This window comes from Camelus dromedarius, chromosome 5, assembly GCF_036321535.1.
Source record: "Camelus dromedarius isolate mCamDro1 chromosome 5, mCamDro1.pat, whole genome shotgun sequence".
In the NCBI taxonomy this organism is placed as follows: domain Eukaryota; kingdom Metazoa; phylum Chordata; class Mammalia; order Artiodactyla; family Camelidae; genus Camelus; species Camelus dromedarius.
The window spans coordinates 32,444,588-32,463,657 of record NC_087440.1 but is presented as its reverse complement, the minus strand read 5'-3'; the positions used below and the strand labels follow the sequence as shown (position 1 = coordinate 32,463,657).

General features: G+C 50.8%; 2 protein-coding genes across 3 annotated transcripts; one reads left to right on the top strand and one right to left on the bottom strand.

The window, feature by feature from the left end:
• Positions 1-1,337: 1,337 nt before the first annotated feature.
• Positions 1,338-9,826, bottom strand: KHNYN (KH and NYN domain containing). Of its 2 annotated transcripts, none has more exons than XM_031453512.2 (8): positions 9,697-9,826; positions 8,714-8,934; positions 6,785-7,905; positions 6,502-6,632; positions 6,319-6,415; positions 3,631-3,738; positions 3,320-3,421; positions 1,338-2,766 (listed from the first exon to the last, which is right to left on the bottom strand). In XM_031453512.2, the coding sequence occupies exons 2-8, from the start codon at positions 8,912-8,914 to the stop codon at positions 2,514-2,516; spliced, it is 2,013 nt and encodes a 670-aa protein (XP_031309372.1). In that variant the 5' UTR covers positions 8,915-8,934; positions 9,697-9,826; the 3' UTR covers positions 1,338-2,513. The 2 variants fall into 2 exon arrangements, with proteins under 2 accessions (XP_031309372.1, XP_031309371.1); XM_031453511.2 differs by having other exon boundaries at positions 9,562-9,736.
• Positions 9,827-9,939: 113 nt separating this feature from the next.
• On the top strand, positions 9,940-16,011 carry CBLN3 (cerebellin 3 precursor). Its single transcript, XM_010995805.3, has 3 exons — positions 9,940-11,046; positions 11,340-11,459; positions 11,798-16,011. Exons 1-3 carry the CDS (start codon positions 10,747-10,749, stop codon positions 11,993-11,995), a joined length of 618 nt encoding a protein of 205 aa, XP_010994107.1. The 5' UTR covers positions 9,940-10,746; the 3' UTR covers positions 11,996-16,011.
• Positions 16,012-19,070: the final 3,059 nt, after the last annotated feature.

The window sequence follows — 19,070 nt, the reverse complement described above, 5'->3', positions numbered from 1 at the left end:
CTCTTTGGCCCAGGTGCTCCTGACATTTACTTCAAGGAATGTCATCCTTCCCTTTACAGGGGATTTTGAAGGTTATAACAGGCCACATCTCCCTTCTTGGGCCCTCCACTGCCAAAAGAGCTGGAAACAAGTTTGGGGGCACGAGGTTATGACAAGAGGAATGACGATCATTTCCGGGGGGCTCTGTGGTCACCCTGCACACTTGTTCACACAGTGCCATCAGGATACCAGCAGAGGAAGAGACAAGGCCCAAGTCTAGGACAGCCTCCAACCTGTCCCCGGACAGCAGTGACTTGGTAAAGCCATCACACGCTGGCCCCAGTTCATCAAGCTGCAGCAGGACAAAGCTGTGCAAAGCTTGAGACTGTCAGAAGCTAAGGACTGGCCTCTCATCTGATTGGGGCCACTTCAGTCAACCAGGGTCCTCAGCATCAAAGGGCAGAACATACCTCTAGTCCGCTGCACACCCACCAGCATTGGAAGTTAAAGATGCAGAAACCTATCAAAACAACAAACTCAACCCTATCAGGTGAAAAAAAGTGTTCATCAACGACTCTGTCCCTTTTTATTGACCCTGGTAGCTGCCATAGCTTGACCAGTAGTTCTTCTGGCCCCCAATTCAGGCCATATTAATCAATCTCCTTTCTTCTGAGGGGACTGTGTTGTCTTTGAGTCACTGTCACCTCCCCAACCACCCACTCTCCAACACACCTGCCCCCAGCCTAGCAGAATAGTGATGATCATCACCACTGAGGGGCAGGGGGCGATGACACTGGGAGCCAGGGACCCTCTCCATCATCATTCAGCTCTGAATGCTAGCTGCTGCTAACAAGGATCTGGGGTGATTTCAACTCAACTCCCTATGCCATTCAGGGAACAGAAGTCAGAGCCTAAAAAAGGACCATGCCCAGGGACTTGCTGCAGGGCCCAGACAGCACAGAACTCAGGGGCACTTGTTCCACTTCTTTATCTGGTCTTGGACCCTCTAGGAAGTTGACTGGCTCTGTACTGTTCCTGAGGGAATGACCAGTCCCAAAGACAGAAGTAACAGAAAAGCCTATTGGGGGCTGCACTAAAGGAAGGACAACTAATACTGTCCAAGGCTGGCTGTGCTGCCTCAGAGGCAGGAAACTCCCTGGCACAGGAGGACTTCAAGCAGATACAGGACAATGACTTATAGGAATCAGGGTGGAGAGAGAGTGTCCAGATGTGACAGCAGTTGGTCTGGTGGCCAGTCAGGTACCTTCTGACTGATTCTTGGGTTTTCTTCCTCCAGATAATCGGTTCCTCTAGCTACAACCTCTATACATCCTCCCATCCCCATACACACACAGAGAGAGCAGAAGTGGGCTTTGCTTTATGCAACATATGTGTTTGGTAGAGAAAACACTAGGGTCAGAGCACATGAACGTTGTCCTCACAGAGCATGGCTTCATCGGTTTGCTGAATGCTCAATGCCTGAGCAAGTGCGGTAACCGGGGACTGGGGACTTTCTGACACATTCGTTCATCTGTAAACACCTGAATGCAACAGGAAAGCTGCCATTGATAGGAACGAACCCTGAGAGTATTCTGGTAATGCCAACAGCCACCCCTAATTAACTGTTCTGTAAATGTGGATTTGGGGGGTTGCCCAAAGGGATGCAGCCATTACAGGGCACATTATACTGAGGATGCAGTGTTCAAATCTAGGGCACAGGCCCTGGGGAAAGAGGAGGTTTTGGTTAGGACACCTGTGCAGCCACAGACACACCTGAGACTTGGTCCAAGTACCTTTCCTCCCAGGAGCTTTCCTCTGTGTTCTCCTCTCTCCTCCCAACAGGCATTCTTACCCTTTACCCTCGTAGGCAGAAGTAAAGACCAAGATCAATCAAGGTCACAGACAGGAAGAGCTGAAACCAGAAGCCAAGTCTCCCTCTGCCTTCTCCACCAGCTCCCTGCTGCCCCAGTGTGACCCAGACCCCAGAACACTAGCCTTTCCAGGGCCCAGCATTCCCTTCGATGTGCCCAGGAGCCCAGCCAGGACTGGGAAGCGTCCTGTCCTCTGGCCATCAGAGCAGGAGCCAAGAGGAGGAAAGGCTTAGCTTCCTTGTCACCTGTTCCACATTCCCCTCCCGCCCACCCTAGCCTCCCTAGCCTCCATCCCCAGCTCAACGTGGAGGAGGGGCCGGCCGTCCCAATCTCCAGGACCCACCCTTTCCAGCAGACCCCACTCCCTACAGAAACCCTGCATAAGGCAAGGTTGAGAAGTTAAAACTGAGCAGAACCTCCTGAGAGCTGGTTGAGGTCCTGGCTCAAGAAGAGATCAGGTCACTTCTGGACCTGTCCCCAAAGTGCCCCAGGCAAGAGCATTCCCCACACCACAAATGCTCTAACTCAGTGCTTCCCTGACCCAAAGCACCAACTCAGGGTGAGTCTGGGTCAGGGTCTGAGCAGCAGAGGGACCCTCACAGAATGAGCTGAGCTGGGTGAGGCTGAAGCTGATGGGGTGGCAGCCACTCAGAGACGTGAGGCTCAAAAGTTGAGACTGAGCAGGGCCTCGGAGAGCTGGTTAATGTCCCGGCAGTATGGCTCCCGCTGCAGGATGAAGTCCACCTTGTGATCCTGGCCCCAGAACACTTCCAGCAGTTGGCGCCGGAGCCGCTCTGTCTCCCGCGTCTTCCGAATGCCAGCACTGCCTTTTTCCTCCTCTTTTCTCCCCTGCTGCTGATTACCAGGTTCTGCAAAGCCCCTGGAGGAATGCTGAGCCTTAGAAGACCCCTGTGCCCTGGGAAGAAGCAGAGAACCCAGGAAGAGCTGATGAGCATTGGGGAGGAAAATTAGAGTCCAGTGGGCCTCCCCAGCCCCCCACTCCCAGTTAACTGCCCTGCCTAGTCCTAGCTATGGGGCGCGACCCTGCAGTTCCAAGAACTGACCGCTGAGTGGCAGTATCAACCCACTTCGGAAGGGAAGATAGACCGTTCCTTTGGAACCCGGAAGGTGAACCTGCCGCTAGTTCTAGCCTAATAAATTAATCACTTTGTGTCCAGCAGAGGGAGTACTCAACACAACTGGCTGTAAGTAGAAGCAACCATCTTCCAAATAACTCCACCCAACGCACTAATTAGGAAAAACAGGAAGCAGAAGCTCCCCTCCCAGCCAGGAGGGTCTGCATCAGGACTCCCTGGGAAGCCATGAAAGGCCCAGCCTAAGGCAACTTGAACTACAGAATAAAGCGGGCCCAGGTTGAGGTCATTCTTCCCGCAGTCCTCCAGACTTGTATGGCCCTTGCAGGGCCAGGGCCAGGGCTAGGGGCTGCCTAGGAGAGTCTGAGACATTACCTGACTGGCTTCTTCAGAAACTCATCCAGTGTGGGGCCGTTTCGCCCCAGCGGGTCATCAGGCACCATGAAGAGGTTTCCCACGAAGGTGAAGGGCAGCAGGCTGGATAGGCGACGGAGACCGTGTGGTCAGAGAGGGGCCCTTGCCCACCTCCCAGACAGCCAAGACCAACACCACCAGAAGCGGCCGGCTACCGTCCTTCACAAAGCAACATCAGCCCCTTCCCAGAGTCCTCACCCGGTGGCAGAGCAGAGCTGGTTTTAGAGAAAGGTCTGAGTCCGTGCCCTGTTCTCAGGGGAGGGCTCCCTCACCGCTCTCTGATGATTGCCATCCACTTCTCGGATTCCTCCGCCAGGTCCCGGAACTGGTCGTTGGAGACGATGATCCCATCGGTCTCTTCAGCCAGCTTCACCATGAACCTGTCTCAAAAACCACAGCGGCCACATTGGGATTCTCCAAGGTCCCAACCCCAAAGAGTGTTACTGACTCTGATGACGCACTTCTGGAGACAGAGATTTGGGCCCCTCACCTTGACCCAGCCACCAGGTGACTGACTGGATACAGGTGCCAGGGGTTAGAAAGGAAACAATGAAACGTGGTCCGCCATTAGCATCCCCTCTGGTCACCACAGTCCTCCACCAAACACTCTCTGCCTTGTTAGTAAGAGACAGAAAGATCCAGCTCTGGCTCTCTTCTTCTACCCTACCCCACCAATCAGTCACAAATCTATCATGCTCCTCCGCTGGAAAGCCTTCCACTCTGCCCTCTCCCTTTCCAGTCCAACCATCACCACCTGAGCTACCTGGACATAGCAATTGAGGAGGTCCCCTGCCCCTAGCCATTCACTACCCTCCAGTCTCTCCTGTCCTTCCCCAAGAGAACATGCTCCCCTACACAGAAGTCTTCCATACTTGCCCTTTATAGAAAATTTCCACGTGCCCAGGCATGGCACCCAAGGCCTCCTAGAACCGAGCTCCAAGGCACCCTATGGCCTTATATCTCCCCATACTCCCTAATGTACTCTCAGCTCCTGCCAGAATCAATGATCAGATTACACCCTGTTCTCCAAACATGCCCTGTGCTGTCTGACCTTCGTGTTTCTCAAACTGTTCCCTCCATCTGGAAGATGTTTCCCAAACCTCACAGATGAACAGAATCACCAGGATGACTTCCAAAAAACAGATGCCTGGGCCCCCTTTAGTCACCCCACAGGATTCCACAGGACGTGGGCAGGACTCATGAGATGAGTCCTTTCTAGCAGGTTTAGAAACCAAGAGATCCAACACATGCCATGTCCTTCTCAATCGACAAAAAGCTCTCAAATCCCTGCCTTCCCACAAAACCCCAGCCAGAAAGGGGATCCCTTTCCTCCAAATTCTGTAGTGTTTGATTGACAGTTTCTTTGGGCTCTTTGAAGTCAAGAATCAAGTCTTCCCTGATTCCTTGCATTCCTGCCTCCTTCGGCAGGCCATGCCCCTAGTGCTAAGTGGGCAGTCAGTGTTTGAAAGACAGTGTGGTATAGAGGGGCCTACTAATCAGGATTTGGTGTAACAGATGTCTGATTCTGAGTTTTTGTACAGGAAACAAATTAAAGAGATGACAGATAAATGTATATGGTATCTTACAAAGTACAAAAGGTATTTTCAAGTTCAGCATATTTTACTATTATCGTGTTACATCCATATTGTTCCACACACAGTATTCCGTAGGCCTGCGCTCTGCACCACTGTGCTTATTTGCGCAATTAGGCAAAATTCCAAATTCATATTGTGCTGTCTGCCTACCAGGACCTACACAACTGTACAGACACATGCCTTTAAGATTTATTACAACTGACTCCATTTTCAGTTTTAACTCTATGCCAATGCTGGCATGGAAAGAAGGTTCCACATCTTGGATAACCTGTGAAATCCAGACATAAAACAGAGTAACATCGGCAGAATGTGCCCTGCCTTCTTGGAGAATATCATTTACCCATTGGGGAGTAAAAGTGAAGTATTTGAAAAGACAAAATATATAACCACTACAGTTTGGAAACTAGTCTTTATATTTAAACCTGAAAGTCCTGGAGAATAGAGAACTTGTCACTGTACATTGTTTTAATTGGTTAGCTTTTAAAATCCGCCCATCTCCCACACCGCTTACATGCTGGGAAGGGAATATGCTCCGTGTTTTTCATTTAAACCATCTGGCAGCTTTAGGTTCTCATTTTCCCTTTGCCACTTCGTAGCCTTTGCCAAGGGAGTTAACCACTCTTACCCTCTGTCTCTGTTTCTGGATGAGAGAGGTGAGACCCTCTGCCACATTTGATGGGTCCGTGAAAAACTAAGGAATATCACCGTCCTCCTCCCTAGCATGGACTAAGGCAGCAAGCACATAACTTGGCTTCTTTTGACACTCACAAGGAGGAGGAATGAATGGAAGAGGACTCTGAGACAAAGAGGTTAATCCACTAAGAGACTGGTCCATAGTCAATGACTGTGCAACTTGAGACTCAAATTCAAATCTTCCAAGTCTAAGTCCAGGGAGCTTTCAGTATGTCTTTTAATATACCATGTTTTGTACAATCTTATTATTCATGGATTGCATTTCTTCATTTGTTATTATTTTGAACATTTATTCTGGTCTTTCCAGAAGGTGGGGGAATTTCTCTCTGTGTTTGGACATTTGGGTTTTAAGAGGCATTTGTCAGCTATTCATGTCATCAGCTTTCCCATCCTTCCATTAAACCAGTATTTTCTAGGCAGTAAGGCACTATATACACACAAGGCATCGTTTAGTTCAACGAGTGAAAAGTGAAGGATGAATGAATGGATAAACACAGTTGTCCACCATCCATCTCATTCTGCCTGCAGGGCAGGTTTACCTCCCCAGTCGTAGGAGACACTGGCCCTTTTCCTTCGACTCAGGCTTAGAGACAGTGTGAAGGGGCAGGAGCTTCTGTCTCTCCCTCTGGGCTCCCTGAATATCAAGCCTGTGGCCAAGAGAGAAGCAAGTACCTGTCGTCGTATGAGGAAATCCTCTTGCCATCCAAGACCCGGGAAGGAGTGAGAGAGAGCAGGCTGAGGGAGTGCAGCTTGTGCAGGAAGTGACCCTCTAGAGAAACAGAGGTGCACAACGGGGTTATCCTCAAGATGGAAGCAGGGCTCATCCCCTGACACTAATGTCCAGGCCCAACTCACCTCTGACTTTGGCATCTTTACTGAAGCGCCACTGAGGCACAAAGACGGTGATGTCGCGGTGGCCTCGGTCCCAGAAGTACTGCACGGCAATGGCAATGCCCCGGCTGGAAAAGTAGTGCTGGAGGCCATGCCTGCAGGGGGAAGGGGTCAGCACTCTGGGGCTCCAGAGGAGGGGCCTGGCAGCTTGGCTGGATTGTCCCCCACTCAGCACATGTCCCCGAGGTGAATAAAATTGCCCATCTCATCCCCCTCCCCAGGACCCTCAGCCCGACCGGGTACTCACACCATGGCCACATTGCTGCCATCAATGACAATATGGCGGAGGTCTGGCTGGCCGGGCACATTGGCAAGACACAGGGTGAAAGGGTCCTGGAGGGCCTCCTGGAAACGCTGTGTGCCGGTCACCAGGTTGCCCCCCCGGGTGCCTCGTTTCCACGGAGACCCCCGACCTCGAGCCATGGCCTGCTGCTTTTCTGCCCTGTCTCCTCTGTCCCCTCGGTCTGCACAGTGCCACGGGGGTTCGGGTGCAGGTGGGGGGCTGGGCACTCTTGGTGGTGAGGCTTTCCCATTATGGAGCCGCTGGAGGAGGGAGGCTCCCCGGAGCTGAGCTGCCTTCTGACAGGGGCCCTGGGCACCAGGAGGCTCACCCTGGACCCAGAACCTTCCTCTTTCCTGGGGCAGCCCCTCCTTCCCCAGGGCCTTCCCTTTCAAGGCCCCTGCCTGCCCTGCCTCTCCTCCCCCTGACTGTGACCTGAAGGCCACTTGTCTCTCCCAGGCCTCTTCCCCGAGCAGCTCCTTCCGCCACAAATCCATCTCCCTGGGACCACTCTGCTTTGCTCCCTCCTTCTCCATAGCATGTCTCTCTCCCCTTGACTCTTGCCACCCTACAGGTCCTGTGTCCAGGGACTCCCTGCCTTCACTCAGGGGAGCCCTGACTCCCTGCTGCTGAGCACCCAGCAGGCCAGGGCTCCCCGGCTCCCAGAAGGGGAAGGCTTGGGGCCCCTGCGCCCTGGATGCCTCTTGCACCAGGCTCAGCAGTTCCTCCTGGACGGCCAGGGGCAGCTGCAGCAGGGCCTCGGTGTGGGCATCCCCCTGGGACTGCAGCAGGGCAGAGAAGTCTCTCAGCACTCCAGCACACTGAGAGGCTCCAGCAGACTGCCCCAGCTGAAAGTCCCAGCTCAGCCGCTCCACCAGCTCCTCCACTCGACTCTGGACCATGACGAAGGCTTCAGTCAGGCCGCTGACCATCAGTGAGCCGGGCGCCCCAGGCACCAGGTGGGCTGATGTGCTCCAGGCCAGGCAATCGAGGAAGAAGCCCTGTGCCCCCAGGAAGATGCAGTGCAGTTTGGGCGGATAGTGGATTTCATTCTGCAGCTCCGGGCTGCAGAGACCCTTCAAGTACTCCTGGGGGAAAGAGAGGAGGGGGTGGGGGAAAAAAGGAGACTGCTGGAATCCTAAGGGGTCCAGTAGCCCTTTCAGGCCCACTGCTCTCCCCTGAGCTCTGGGATGCCTGGGCAGAGCAACAGAGCCCTGCAGATCCTGACAAAGGTGGGGGTTAAAAGGGGATTAAGAAATTTACTTCTTTCCCTTTTCAGCTGACAGTCTGTGGCTAAATTTCCGTTTAGATCTTGATTCAAGATACTGTTATAATTAATTGGTTAAAAGGCTCTATTCTAAACATTTATGTGTGTGTATGTGTATTATTCCATCATAATGATCATCATGGCTAACTTTTACTGAACTCATGTTTTACATGCTTTGCCTCATTCACAATCACAGTGAGATTATGCTATGACGTTATGATTCACATTTTGTAGATAAGGAAACTTAAACTAGGACCATAAGAATGACATTTGGTGGTGGCGCCTTTACTGAAAGCCCTGACTAACTCCAAAGGAAGCAATGTGGCCTCCCACCGCACAGAGAATTCCTTGGTGGGGCCTGCTTGCCCAACCAGATTATCTCTGCTCTCCCAAAGAGTATAAACTGATGTGAACTGAATCACTTATCTCCAAGCCCTGGCAGAACCTGGGTCATAACAGCAGAAATGAAACCAAAACTCGAGACAAACAGAGCTGGTCTGGAAGTTCCTCAAAGCTCAGGGCCAGGGAGACAAGCAAGGAGTTTAGATCCTCCCCAACCCCTCCTCTCTTCTGCCTCCAAGAGGGAGGGAGATATTGTTTCCCTGGAAAGGTCAGGGAGAGGCGTTCACCTTGGCTCTGCTGGCGTTCTCCTTGGGGCCCTCCAGCTGCAGCCAGATGTGAGGGTTCTCAGGGCAGTCCTTCGGGAGGACGCTCATCCCCACCCTGAAGATGCGCTCCACATGGGGTTGCTGCTCCCGCACCTTGTCCTCGGCCTCCGCAGACACGGCAAAGCGGTCAGGGGACGGGGAGCCAGCCCCCCAGGTAGGCATGGCTGCCTGGCTGCCCAGCCCTGGAAGGGGGAAAAGGCAGCTCTGAGCATCGACGTCACCTCAACCCGAATCTTGGTCTCCTGGCCTACACCAGCTATCAACAGGTCGCATCTAGTTACCAATCTGGTAAACAACACCGGAGGTAACCGGTATTTCAGTCCATCTTGGGGGTAGGAGGGGAATGTCAGATTATCTGGACACGAGGGCCTTCTCTCCGGAGACGAAGTCATGGACAAACAAGGCTGTCTGGCCTTCTGAAAATAATAACCACAGCCCTGAGCAGGAAGGGTGGGGGGATCCAGCTCGGTCTGGAGGCCCGGAGTCGATGGATGACTAAAGAGTCCCTCTGCTCAGGGTCTCCGCAATTTCTGGGTCCAACACGGCCTCTTAAACATGAATCCTCACTGGGGCTTGAACTGGGCTGTCCTCTGGGGTCCCCTGTCAGCCATTTCCAAGGTCTAGCCACTCCCATCCCTCCCCCTCCCTCCGCCGTCTGCTGCACCCCTTGGTCGCGCCACGCGCCCCACTAGGGGCCCAGGGGCCGGGCCGGGCCCCGCCCACAGCCGCTGGCGGCCGCCGCCCCCCGACTGCGCTCTGCACTGCGACCTCGGGGTCCCAGGCCCGGGCGCGGGGGAGAGCGCGCCTACCCGCCTCGCCGCCCGCTGCGGACTCAGTCCCGCCGGCGCCGCTCGGTGCCCGCCGGCCCCAGCTTCGCCCGCGCCCCCGACCCAGGGAAGAAGGGCGGGGGGCCCGAATCTGGGCGGGCCTTCCCGATTCCTCACCCAACAGGGACCTCTCTTCCCCACATCACGAACAGTTTTTTGAGTCACTTCCTGGCCCGGGGCGGAGTCAGCTGGGCCCCTCCCGGGGCTGGGCCTGCACGGGGTTCGGCGCGCGCCCGCCCCCGCCAGCAGCTGGCTGCTCCCCGCCCCCCTGCCCGGGCCCCCGGCCCCGGCCCCCGCCCCCGCCCCCGCCCCCGCCCCCGCCTGGCCCCGGCCTCCGGCCCCTCCCCCGGCCTCCGGCCCCGCCGCGGCCCCGCCCCCTCGCCCGCTGTCGTCACCGACTCTCGCTCCAAGCCTGAGGGTCAGCTCTCCCCGCTCCTCTGGGTTTTCGGTGGCTCCGCGCAGTTGTTTCTCAGGAACGGGGAACCACTAACTGAGAGTCGGAGGTGAAAGGGCCTTAAAGGGACTAATCCTGTCCCTTCGGATGAAGATACGGAAGACCAAGGAAAGAAAGAGACTGGCCCAGGGTCACAGGATAGTGACACTGTTGGCCCAAGCACTTTCCACCAAAACAAATGTGGGGAATACACTAGGACACTCTCTTGTTTCCAACAAGAAAAGAGGGAAAGAGGCTGCTAGGAGGGATTCTGAAGAGGGGAGGAGTGAGGAGGAGGAAGAGGCTGCAGGAACTGTCTCACATATATGCACACACTCACACATATGCACACATGCACACACATTCTCAGGCATACACCCGTGTTCTCTGTGATCCCAGTTCCAGCCTCCAGTGCTCTTGGGAGGGGCTGCCCTGGGGTTCTGGCTGTAGCCCTCCTGTCTGGCTGCCTCGTTTCTCCTCTCCCTCCCAGAGCCCAACTGCTGTCATTTTGTGCCCTGCCAAGGAGGAGGGAACTGCAGTGACAGCAGGAGTGAGAGGCAAGACAGAATCTTGGGGCACAGAGAGGTATGGAGAGGGAGATGCCAAGACCAGGTGACAGTGAGTCCCAGAGAGAGAGCTGAGAAGCAGGGTGTGGGGTGGTTAGAGCCTAGGGGAGAGAAGGGCAAACCAAGGAACAGAAAGAGAAGGCTTGTGGGTCACAGAGCCACTCAGCCATGCTGGGAGCAAAGCGATACTGGCCACCAGGTCCCTTACTCAGCCCCGGGCTGCCCTTGGCCCTGACACTTCTGGCCCTGAGGGCCGGGTCGGCCCAGGAAGGGACAGAGCCAGTTCTCCTGGAAGGTGAATGCCTGGTGGTCTGTGAGCCTGGCCGAGCTGCTGCAGGGGGTGCCGGGGGAGCAGCCCTGGGGGAGGCGCCCCCTGGAAGAGTGGCATTTGCTGCAGTCCGAAGCCACCACCATGAGCCAGCAGGAGAGATTGGCAACGGCACCAGTGGGGCCATCTACTTCGACCAGGTAATCCCCCTACCCTGCAAAGACCTGGAATCGCTCTCCAAGCCCGCTCTGCTGCTAAGGAAACAACCCCTGCTGTGGCCAGTTGTCCCCAAGCCCCACTGCCTGTCTCCCTTCCCTTCACTCCCATCACACCCTCCTTGACTTTTCTCACCATTTCTTTTGAATCCGTGCATTCCTGAGTCTACTTGCCACTCCTTCCTTTCCTTACTCACTGTCCCTTCCCCCAACTCTGAGGTTTCCCTGAGGCCCCAGGCATCCCTGAGCCCCACTCAGCAAGGGTCTACTTCCCACAGGTCCTGGTGAACGAGGGCGGTGGCTTTGACCGGACCTCGGGCTCCTTCGTGGCCCCTGTCCGGGGTGTCTACAGCTTCCGGTTCCATGTGGTGAAGGTGTACAACCGCCAAACCGTTCAGGTGAACTGAACACTAAGCCCTGCCCCATCCCCAGCTCTGGAGGTGGGGGAGGGTAATAAGTGGAGCCCAGCTGACCCTCAGGTAGACCTCCATTGACCTGTATCCTGTGGAGCCCAGAAGCAAGGAGGAAAGGGCCTGCCTGGCAGAGAGTGTTAAGGAGGTGCAGAGTCCAACATCGCCCCCCCCACCCCCGGCCCTCTCAGGAGAGTGTGCTGAGCCCCAGATTCCCAGGTTCCAGAGTGTCCCTCTGGGGCTGGAGAGAAAGGAGGAAGCTCTCAGAAAAGTGGGGGTCCTGAGACAAGGGCTGGGAGAGGTGCTGACTGGGCTCCCCTCCTCAGGTGAGCCTGATGCTGAACACATGGCCTGTCATCTCAGCCTTTGCCAATGACCCTGACGTGACCCGGGAGGCAGCCACCAGCTCTGTGCTCCTGCCCCTGGACCCTGGGGACCGGGTATCTCTGCGCCTGCGTCGAGGGAACCTGCTGGGTGGCTGGAAATATTCCAGCTTCTCTGGTTTCCTCATTTTCCCACTCTGAGGACTCTAGCCTTTCAAGGATGGTAATCTAGGCCCTGACTTCTGTCCTCTGCCCTCTCCTGCCCCAGAAGCAGCACCTTTAGGGTGGGAGAGGGGCTCCCTCTGGCTGCCTATATTCCACCTCCTTGCATGGGACCCTGTGCCATACATCTAAGATGAAGAGTAGAGCTGTGGTGTCTCGGGACCTGCCCCTCTTACTCCACCCCCACAATTGCCTCCCAGCCTCCCACTGCATCTCCTTCTGCCAGCTGCCCTAGGGTCAGGGCAGGGTTTGGCAGGTAGGGAGGCAGGCGCTACTTTGCAGACTCTGCTCCTCCTGCCCCCATCCCCAACTCAAGCTTCCTGCTCAGTGCTATTTGGAAACAGGTGGTACAGGTGAGCCTGACAGGCACCTACAGGGGACCAGATGGACCAGCCTCAGTGTGCTCTGCAGGCTCCTTCCTGTGAGGAGTGCCAGCGTCACAGATCTCAGCCAGCACAGTTAGAAGCTGAGCCAGCAGTGTGTGGGCTGGGACGGGAGGTTCAACCAGTAGAAGGAGTGTGGGGAGGTCCACAGAGCAGCCCGGAGCCTGTGGCTGTGGCAGCAAGAAGGGGACATGCGCCCAGCCCAAACACAGTACATATTTTTCATGTACCTTGGGGCAGCCAGCAGGCAGTGAACCCGGTGCCTGTCTCAAATCCCAGATGGACTCTGGCCCTCACCTCCCCACCCAGGACACGGGGTGTGTATGTTTGCTTTGGCCGAGAGTGGTTATATAGAGCTGCCTTTGGAGGCTGGTGATGGAGGTCAGTCACACGTGGGCAAGTATAGATCTCCAGGTATGGAACACATCAGTGACCGCTACCTCCTGGAACTGGTCCACCTTTATAGTCAGAACTATGATCGCTCCGTGCTCTGAGCACCACTTCCTTCCTCCCAGCTCTCTCAGTGACCTTCACTGTACCTGCTCAACACTATCCCATCACCTTTCTTCTTTCTCCTGATCTGTACTGTCTTACCCTCCTTCTTAAAAGTCCGATTACCTTGGATTCCATGACTCACCCCTTCAACCACTCTCCTGCCAGTGTTATAAATTTTGTCTCACCTGTCTGTCCCATTGGCCCAGCAAGGTAAAATCTACCAATAAAGTAGAGAATAGTGATCAGTGAGACCCTGTAGGATCACTAAAGAGAGAAGATGCCATTACAATTTGGTTCAGGGCTTATAGGGTACAAGAAGATATGTTGTAGAGAAAATAAATGTCACTATATGTTAGAGTCAAATAAAAAAGGATTTGGTAGTGCTTGAGTTAAATAGGAAATACCAATGTGAATTTGTGGTTTTCAAAAGAAATAACTTTTTCAAACTTTGTCACTAAAGTAGCATAGAAACATCAGGAAAAATCTGATATGCATTCTTAGCACCTGGATCTTTGCCTCAACTATTACTCACTTTTAAAAGGACTCAGGGTTTTTTGAAGAATAGAGCCATAAATAACTCTAGGCATGGAACATGTTATTGAAGACAAAAAGCAAGGATGCTTTTTTTAAATGTACAGCTTAGAGATGAGAAGGCAAAGGAACCAATTTTATAGGCTCCTAACTGACATTCTGTGACAATTTGATAATCAAAAGAAAAATAGTACAGTTAATTGGAACAAGGTGAATTTTTAAAATCCATGACTCTTGTGATTTTCAAAAAGGAAAAAGTCACTGTAAAATATGCAAAAAGGTAGTTAATATACTATGTGAAGTATGAATATAATAGAATATTTTTAGTTAATTTTGGTAAGTAAAAGAGTATAAACATAATATAGCAGATATTTTATCTATTCATAAAATACATTTATTTTTCTTTATCTGCATAAGTAGGGAAGGGTGGATACAGAGAACTGTGAGTGATTCCAGAAAAAAACTGGAACTTTACCAAGAATGAAAGAGACTGATTGGCACCATCTGGTCATACGTTACAACTAGGAAGAAAGTCCAACAGTGTGTTACATGATGATGAATTAGTCAAACATCCAAAAGATAACGGCCACTGCTCAAACCTGATCCATCATCTCTTAGAAAGAGAGCTTCTATACTACCCTACTAATTATAAGGAGATTACAGTGACAATAAAACACAAAATCATAATAGCTTGAACAAGATAATGGATTATTTCTATCTCACATAGAAGAACCTGCAAATAAAGGGTCAAGAGATGGATGGCAGTTTTATGATCATCACAGCCCAGTTTCCTTTCTTGGTGTTCTACCATCTTTAGCATATCACTTCCTGACCCAAGATGGCTCCTTGTGCTCCAACCATTACATCAGCCTTACAGCCCCCAGGAAGAAAGAAAGAAGAAAGGGCACACCCATTTCCTTTTAAAGAAACTTTTTGAAAGATGCACCCAACACTTCTTTTTTTTTTTTTTTTCGATTATTTTATTTGAATGTACAATGAGGGAAGTCTAGGATCACAGCATGATTTACTAATAGAACTATGACCATAAACCATGTATCTTGTTTCCTAGTTAAGATTCTGCATTCTCTCTTCCTCTCTGTCTCTTTCTTTTTTTTCTCCCTGGGAGTGGGGTGAGGTAATTATGTTTATTTACTTACTTTTTTAGTGGAGGTACTAGGGGTTGAACCCAGGACCTCACGCATGCTAGGCATGCAGTTTACCAATGAGCTATACCCTCCTCCCCACCCAACATTTCTGATTGCATCTCACTGGCTAGCATTTAGTCACAACCTGGCCACACCAGGCAAGGGAGAGAGGCTAGGAAACAGAGTCTTTAGTCCAGGCAGCCATGCCTAGCTAAAAATCGGGAGTCACATAAGAAGAAGAAGAGGAGATGGGATATTGGGGAAAGCAACCATATCAGGGCTATTGGGGAAGTTTTTTATAAATGCAAATGAGCTAGATGAATTTATACAATAATGGCAGTAAAGTTATTGTATTAGTTTTCTATTGCTGTAAAACAATTACAACAAAGTTAGTGTCTTAACACAACTTTGACCTATTTACTATCTTACAGTTTCTGTGGGTCAGAAGTCCAGCACAGCATGACTGGATTCTGCTTGGGATTTTATTAGGTCAAGAGCCAGTGTAAGCAGGGCTGCCTTCCTTACTGAAATGGTGCAGTCCACTCCCAAGCACATTCAGAAATCAGTTCCTTGTGGTTGTAGGATTGAGGTCCCTGACTATCAGTCTTCGGGTTAACAATGTCAGACCAAGTCCTTCTCACAGTTTGAATCTCTGACCTACCCTTCTGCCATGCCTCTGACTTGAGTGGAGAAAATTCTCTGATTTTAAGGACTAGTGTGATTAGACTAGGCCACCCAGATAAACCAGGATAATCTATCTATTTTAAGGCCTATAACTTTAATTACATATGAAAATGTCCCTTTGGCATTAAACACAACTTACTCAGTGGTTCCAGGGATTCAGGCATGGATATCTTTGGGACATCTGCATATCACAGTCATTAAATTTAAAGATGACGTCATTTAAAGAAAAAAACATCCGGTTACAGTGTGCTTAATACATGGAAAAGGTGTGGGCTTGAAATTTCCCAAGATATATAGGATAAACACTGTCTCAGAGTTCCATCGTCTTAGAAGGTAAAAGCAGTGTCCAGGTCCCAACCAAGAATTCACTGATTAAACCCAAAACTTCATCTGCACTGAGATAATACTCCTCTTTTGTATATCCAAATTCAAAAATTGTTCTGAACTGAGACAGTGTCCTCTTGGGTCTACAAACCCATTTTTATAATGAGTTTAAGTGTAGGTGTAATACATTTTATAATCCTTGCAAGATGTATGTGCTTTACCAAAATGTTTATGCTTTTAGAGAAGCTGACATATTATACCGGCGATTCTACTGAAATGTGTAGGGGGATTTAAGTTTGCAACCAATGTTTAAATAATTTGATTTGTAAAATGTGTAGATTTTGACTTGTTGGTTATATAAATGGTGTTTAAATATTTAGACGTTTTTTGCTTAAGTAGGTTTATGAAGTAAATATATTAAACAAACAATAAATACAGCACAGATGGTAGCCAGTGTTCCTCTCCAGGCACAAAAATCTCCTAGGACTTAAAGGATCCTAAGAATAGAATCCAACTGTCCGCCTTCCCTACGCCCACGCCCTGGCAGCTGATTCCTACAGAGAGAAGTCCCGCTGAAGAATTAGCTGTGGATCTAAATCCCTGGTCTCCAGCCACCCCTGGTCCTCAATCCTCCAGGCAATTCTTCCGTGCTTTCCTTTGCCGTCTTCTTTCCTCATTTTCCCCGGAATCCAAATGAAGCCTTCTGTTCTCTCCTTAAAATTTTTACCCCTCCACCTCTGTCCCCACCTCCAGCAGCAGACTCCTACATCACTGAGAAAGCAGAAACACCGAGAGGAACCCTTCCCACCTCCACCTCCGGAAACTCACCGTCCTCCTCATCTCTCCGTCTTCCTATCTGACCCAGGAGAAGTCGTGTCCTTTCTTCTGTCAAGGTGGCTATCTTCATCCACCAGTCATGGATTCCGTGTCCTGCAAACATACCCTTTTCTCTTCCTCTCCTCCTTGTTGTATGTTCAACGTCTCCCCCCCTACTCACTCCTTCTCTTTAGCAGTTAGATAGACTCAAGTCTCTTAACTCTCAAAGAGAAGGTGGGTATGGAAACAGTGGTAGACATACAGCTATCCTCAGCTTTATGTGCTTCCGCAGCTAGTCAACATCATGTCTCCTCCCCTTTAGAGCCAAGTATCTATGCTCACCACCGATTGCTCACCCCTTAAGTCAACTGTGGCTTTTGCTGCTCCACCTAAATTGCCCTCAGCTGGTCACTCATGATTTCTGAGTCACTGATGTCACTATCTTCTAGTCCTCTGTTACTCAAACTCTCCCTAACATGTAATCCTGTTGGCCACCCCCTCCTTCTAGAAGCATCCCCTGCCCCGCTTCCCTGACCCTGCATGCTCTGGGCTCTCCCTCCACTTCTCTGCTCAGGCCGGTTTCTTTCTCAGGCTCCTGTACCTCTGCCCATCTCCTAAAGGTTGATGTCCCTCAAGGTTATGCCCTAGGATTTCTGTTGTCCTGACACACCCTCAGAAGCTCCAGTCTCCATCCATTGCCAACTACTTCCACATGTTTTGTCTCTACACAGGACCTCCCTCCTAAACCTCAGACTTCTACGTTGGCCATCCCACCTTAAAATCAAACTACTAAAATTAGAGTCTTTCCTCCCTAAATCTGTTCTTCCTCCCTTAGTCTCTGTGTCTAAAAATGGAACCTCCCTGTTGCCCGAACCAAACACCAGCTATGATCCTCAATTCCTCCCTCTCCTGTAGCCTCCACATCCAGTCACTGACATCCATCAGTTCCATCCATTGTTCCCCATCAATCCTGACTCAAGCAACCAATATCTCAGATCGAGTCCTATGAAAGCTTCCTAACCGTCCACTTGGCCTCCAGTTTTGCTTCTCTGAATCCATGCTCCACACTGGGGTTGCCATAGTGATCTATTTAAATAAACTTCACTGCCTAAAGCCCTTTAGGGGATCCCAGGGGAGGGAGAGGGTCTAGAATTAAATCCATATTTCTTAATGTGATTTTTCAGGTTTTTAGCAATCCAGCTGCTGCAATCTCCCCTAGTTCATTTTTCACCATCTACAAGACTGGAAATTTATGAAACAGCACCATTTATTAGCTGAGGGAAAATAGTACACCTGTGTGTCAGGGGACCCACAGCTGGTACTAAATTAAGCGTATGCAGATTATGATCTGTTGGATGAGGAGGCATAGCCACCACATGGGATTGGCAGGTATCTCGCAGAGAAAGGGAGGCAGTGAGTTGGGGAAAGGCAGTCCTCCATCCCAGGTCACAAGCGAGCGTGGTAGCAAGCACCTGTTACGTATAAGGTGGTTGGGATGGAGGTCGCTCCCTTTACATAGGCTCAACCTCAAATGGTCATTTTAAAAGGTGCCTCAGGAAAAGCAAAGCAGGAATTTGAGGCAGGAGTCCTAAACTTATGTCCTCATCTAAATGTGCAGTTTCTGGGTGTGAGCACAGAATGCCTAGGCAGCAACTCAAAATAGCTGTTTTCTCATCACAGCTCAGAAAAAGGGCGTGGCTTCGATTCAAAGTTTATCAGGGCAAGAGAATCATTCTTGGACCCAACTGAGGTAAACCAGGTCCTGTTTTAGTTCGTAAATCATCTTAATCGGGACTTAAACTGAAATGGAGAAGTCTTAACTGACACTATATAATACATTAATAAAAGATGGAGAGGCCATAGATTCATGGGGGGAAGTAGCTCCAGCAGCAAAGTGAATGTACTTGCATGAGAGGCAGTGAGCTTAGTGGTAAAGATGGTGGGCACTGGAGCCTCTCACGTAGTAGCTGCACATGACCTTCGGAGAGTTACCCAACCTCTCTGTGCCTCATTTTCTTCCTCCATAAAATGGAGAGAATAATTGTATCTACCCCACAGGCTTGGAAGGCATGGAGCAAGTACTCATTATATGTAAGTTACTGTTACCATAGGAATTAGGAAACAAGTTAAAAATCGTGCACAGCCCAAGTGTTCTTGGACGGTCTTTAAAAAGCAGGAGAGATTTTTATTTTGTTTTATTGTAGCCATTTGTCTGTTACAATGCTTCTTTCTTTCAGGTATGTCCACTTTTACCCAGAAACACAAGGACATAATGAATGGTAGCTAGGAAAAAACAGTATAGCAAAACGTAGGGGGTCCCCATCTCACCAGATCATTTTATAAGATTACCATCCTGTATACTTTTAAATATAGGAATGAGATACTGTGTGGGTTGTTCTTTATATTTTGCTTTGTCTGGGACTATCTGCCTACTGAGGACTTTATAATTTCTCTGTTAGTGCCTTGGGAAAGCTGAGCTCTCAGTGTCCCCAAAGAGAAGGGAAAACAGAGACGATATAAAGGAGAGAAGCAGTGACCAGTAGCCCACCATGCCCACGGTGCTCGGCTGTGGACCAATTTCTTTATCTATTCTTCTAAAAGTAGGAGGAATCTCAAATCAGATCTTATAAACTGTTCAACAGTGAAGAAGAGAAATCTCACTATCCAAGGGCTCAG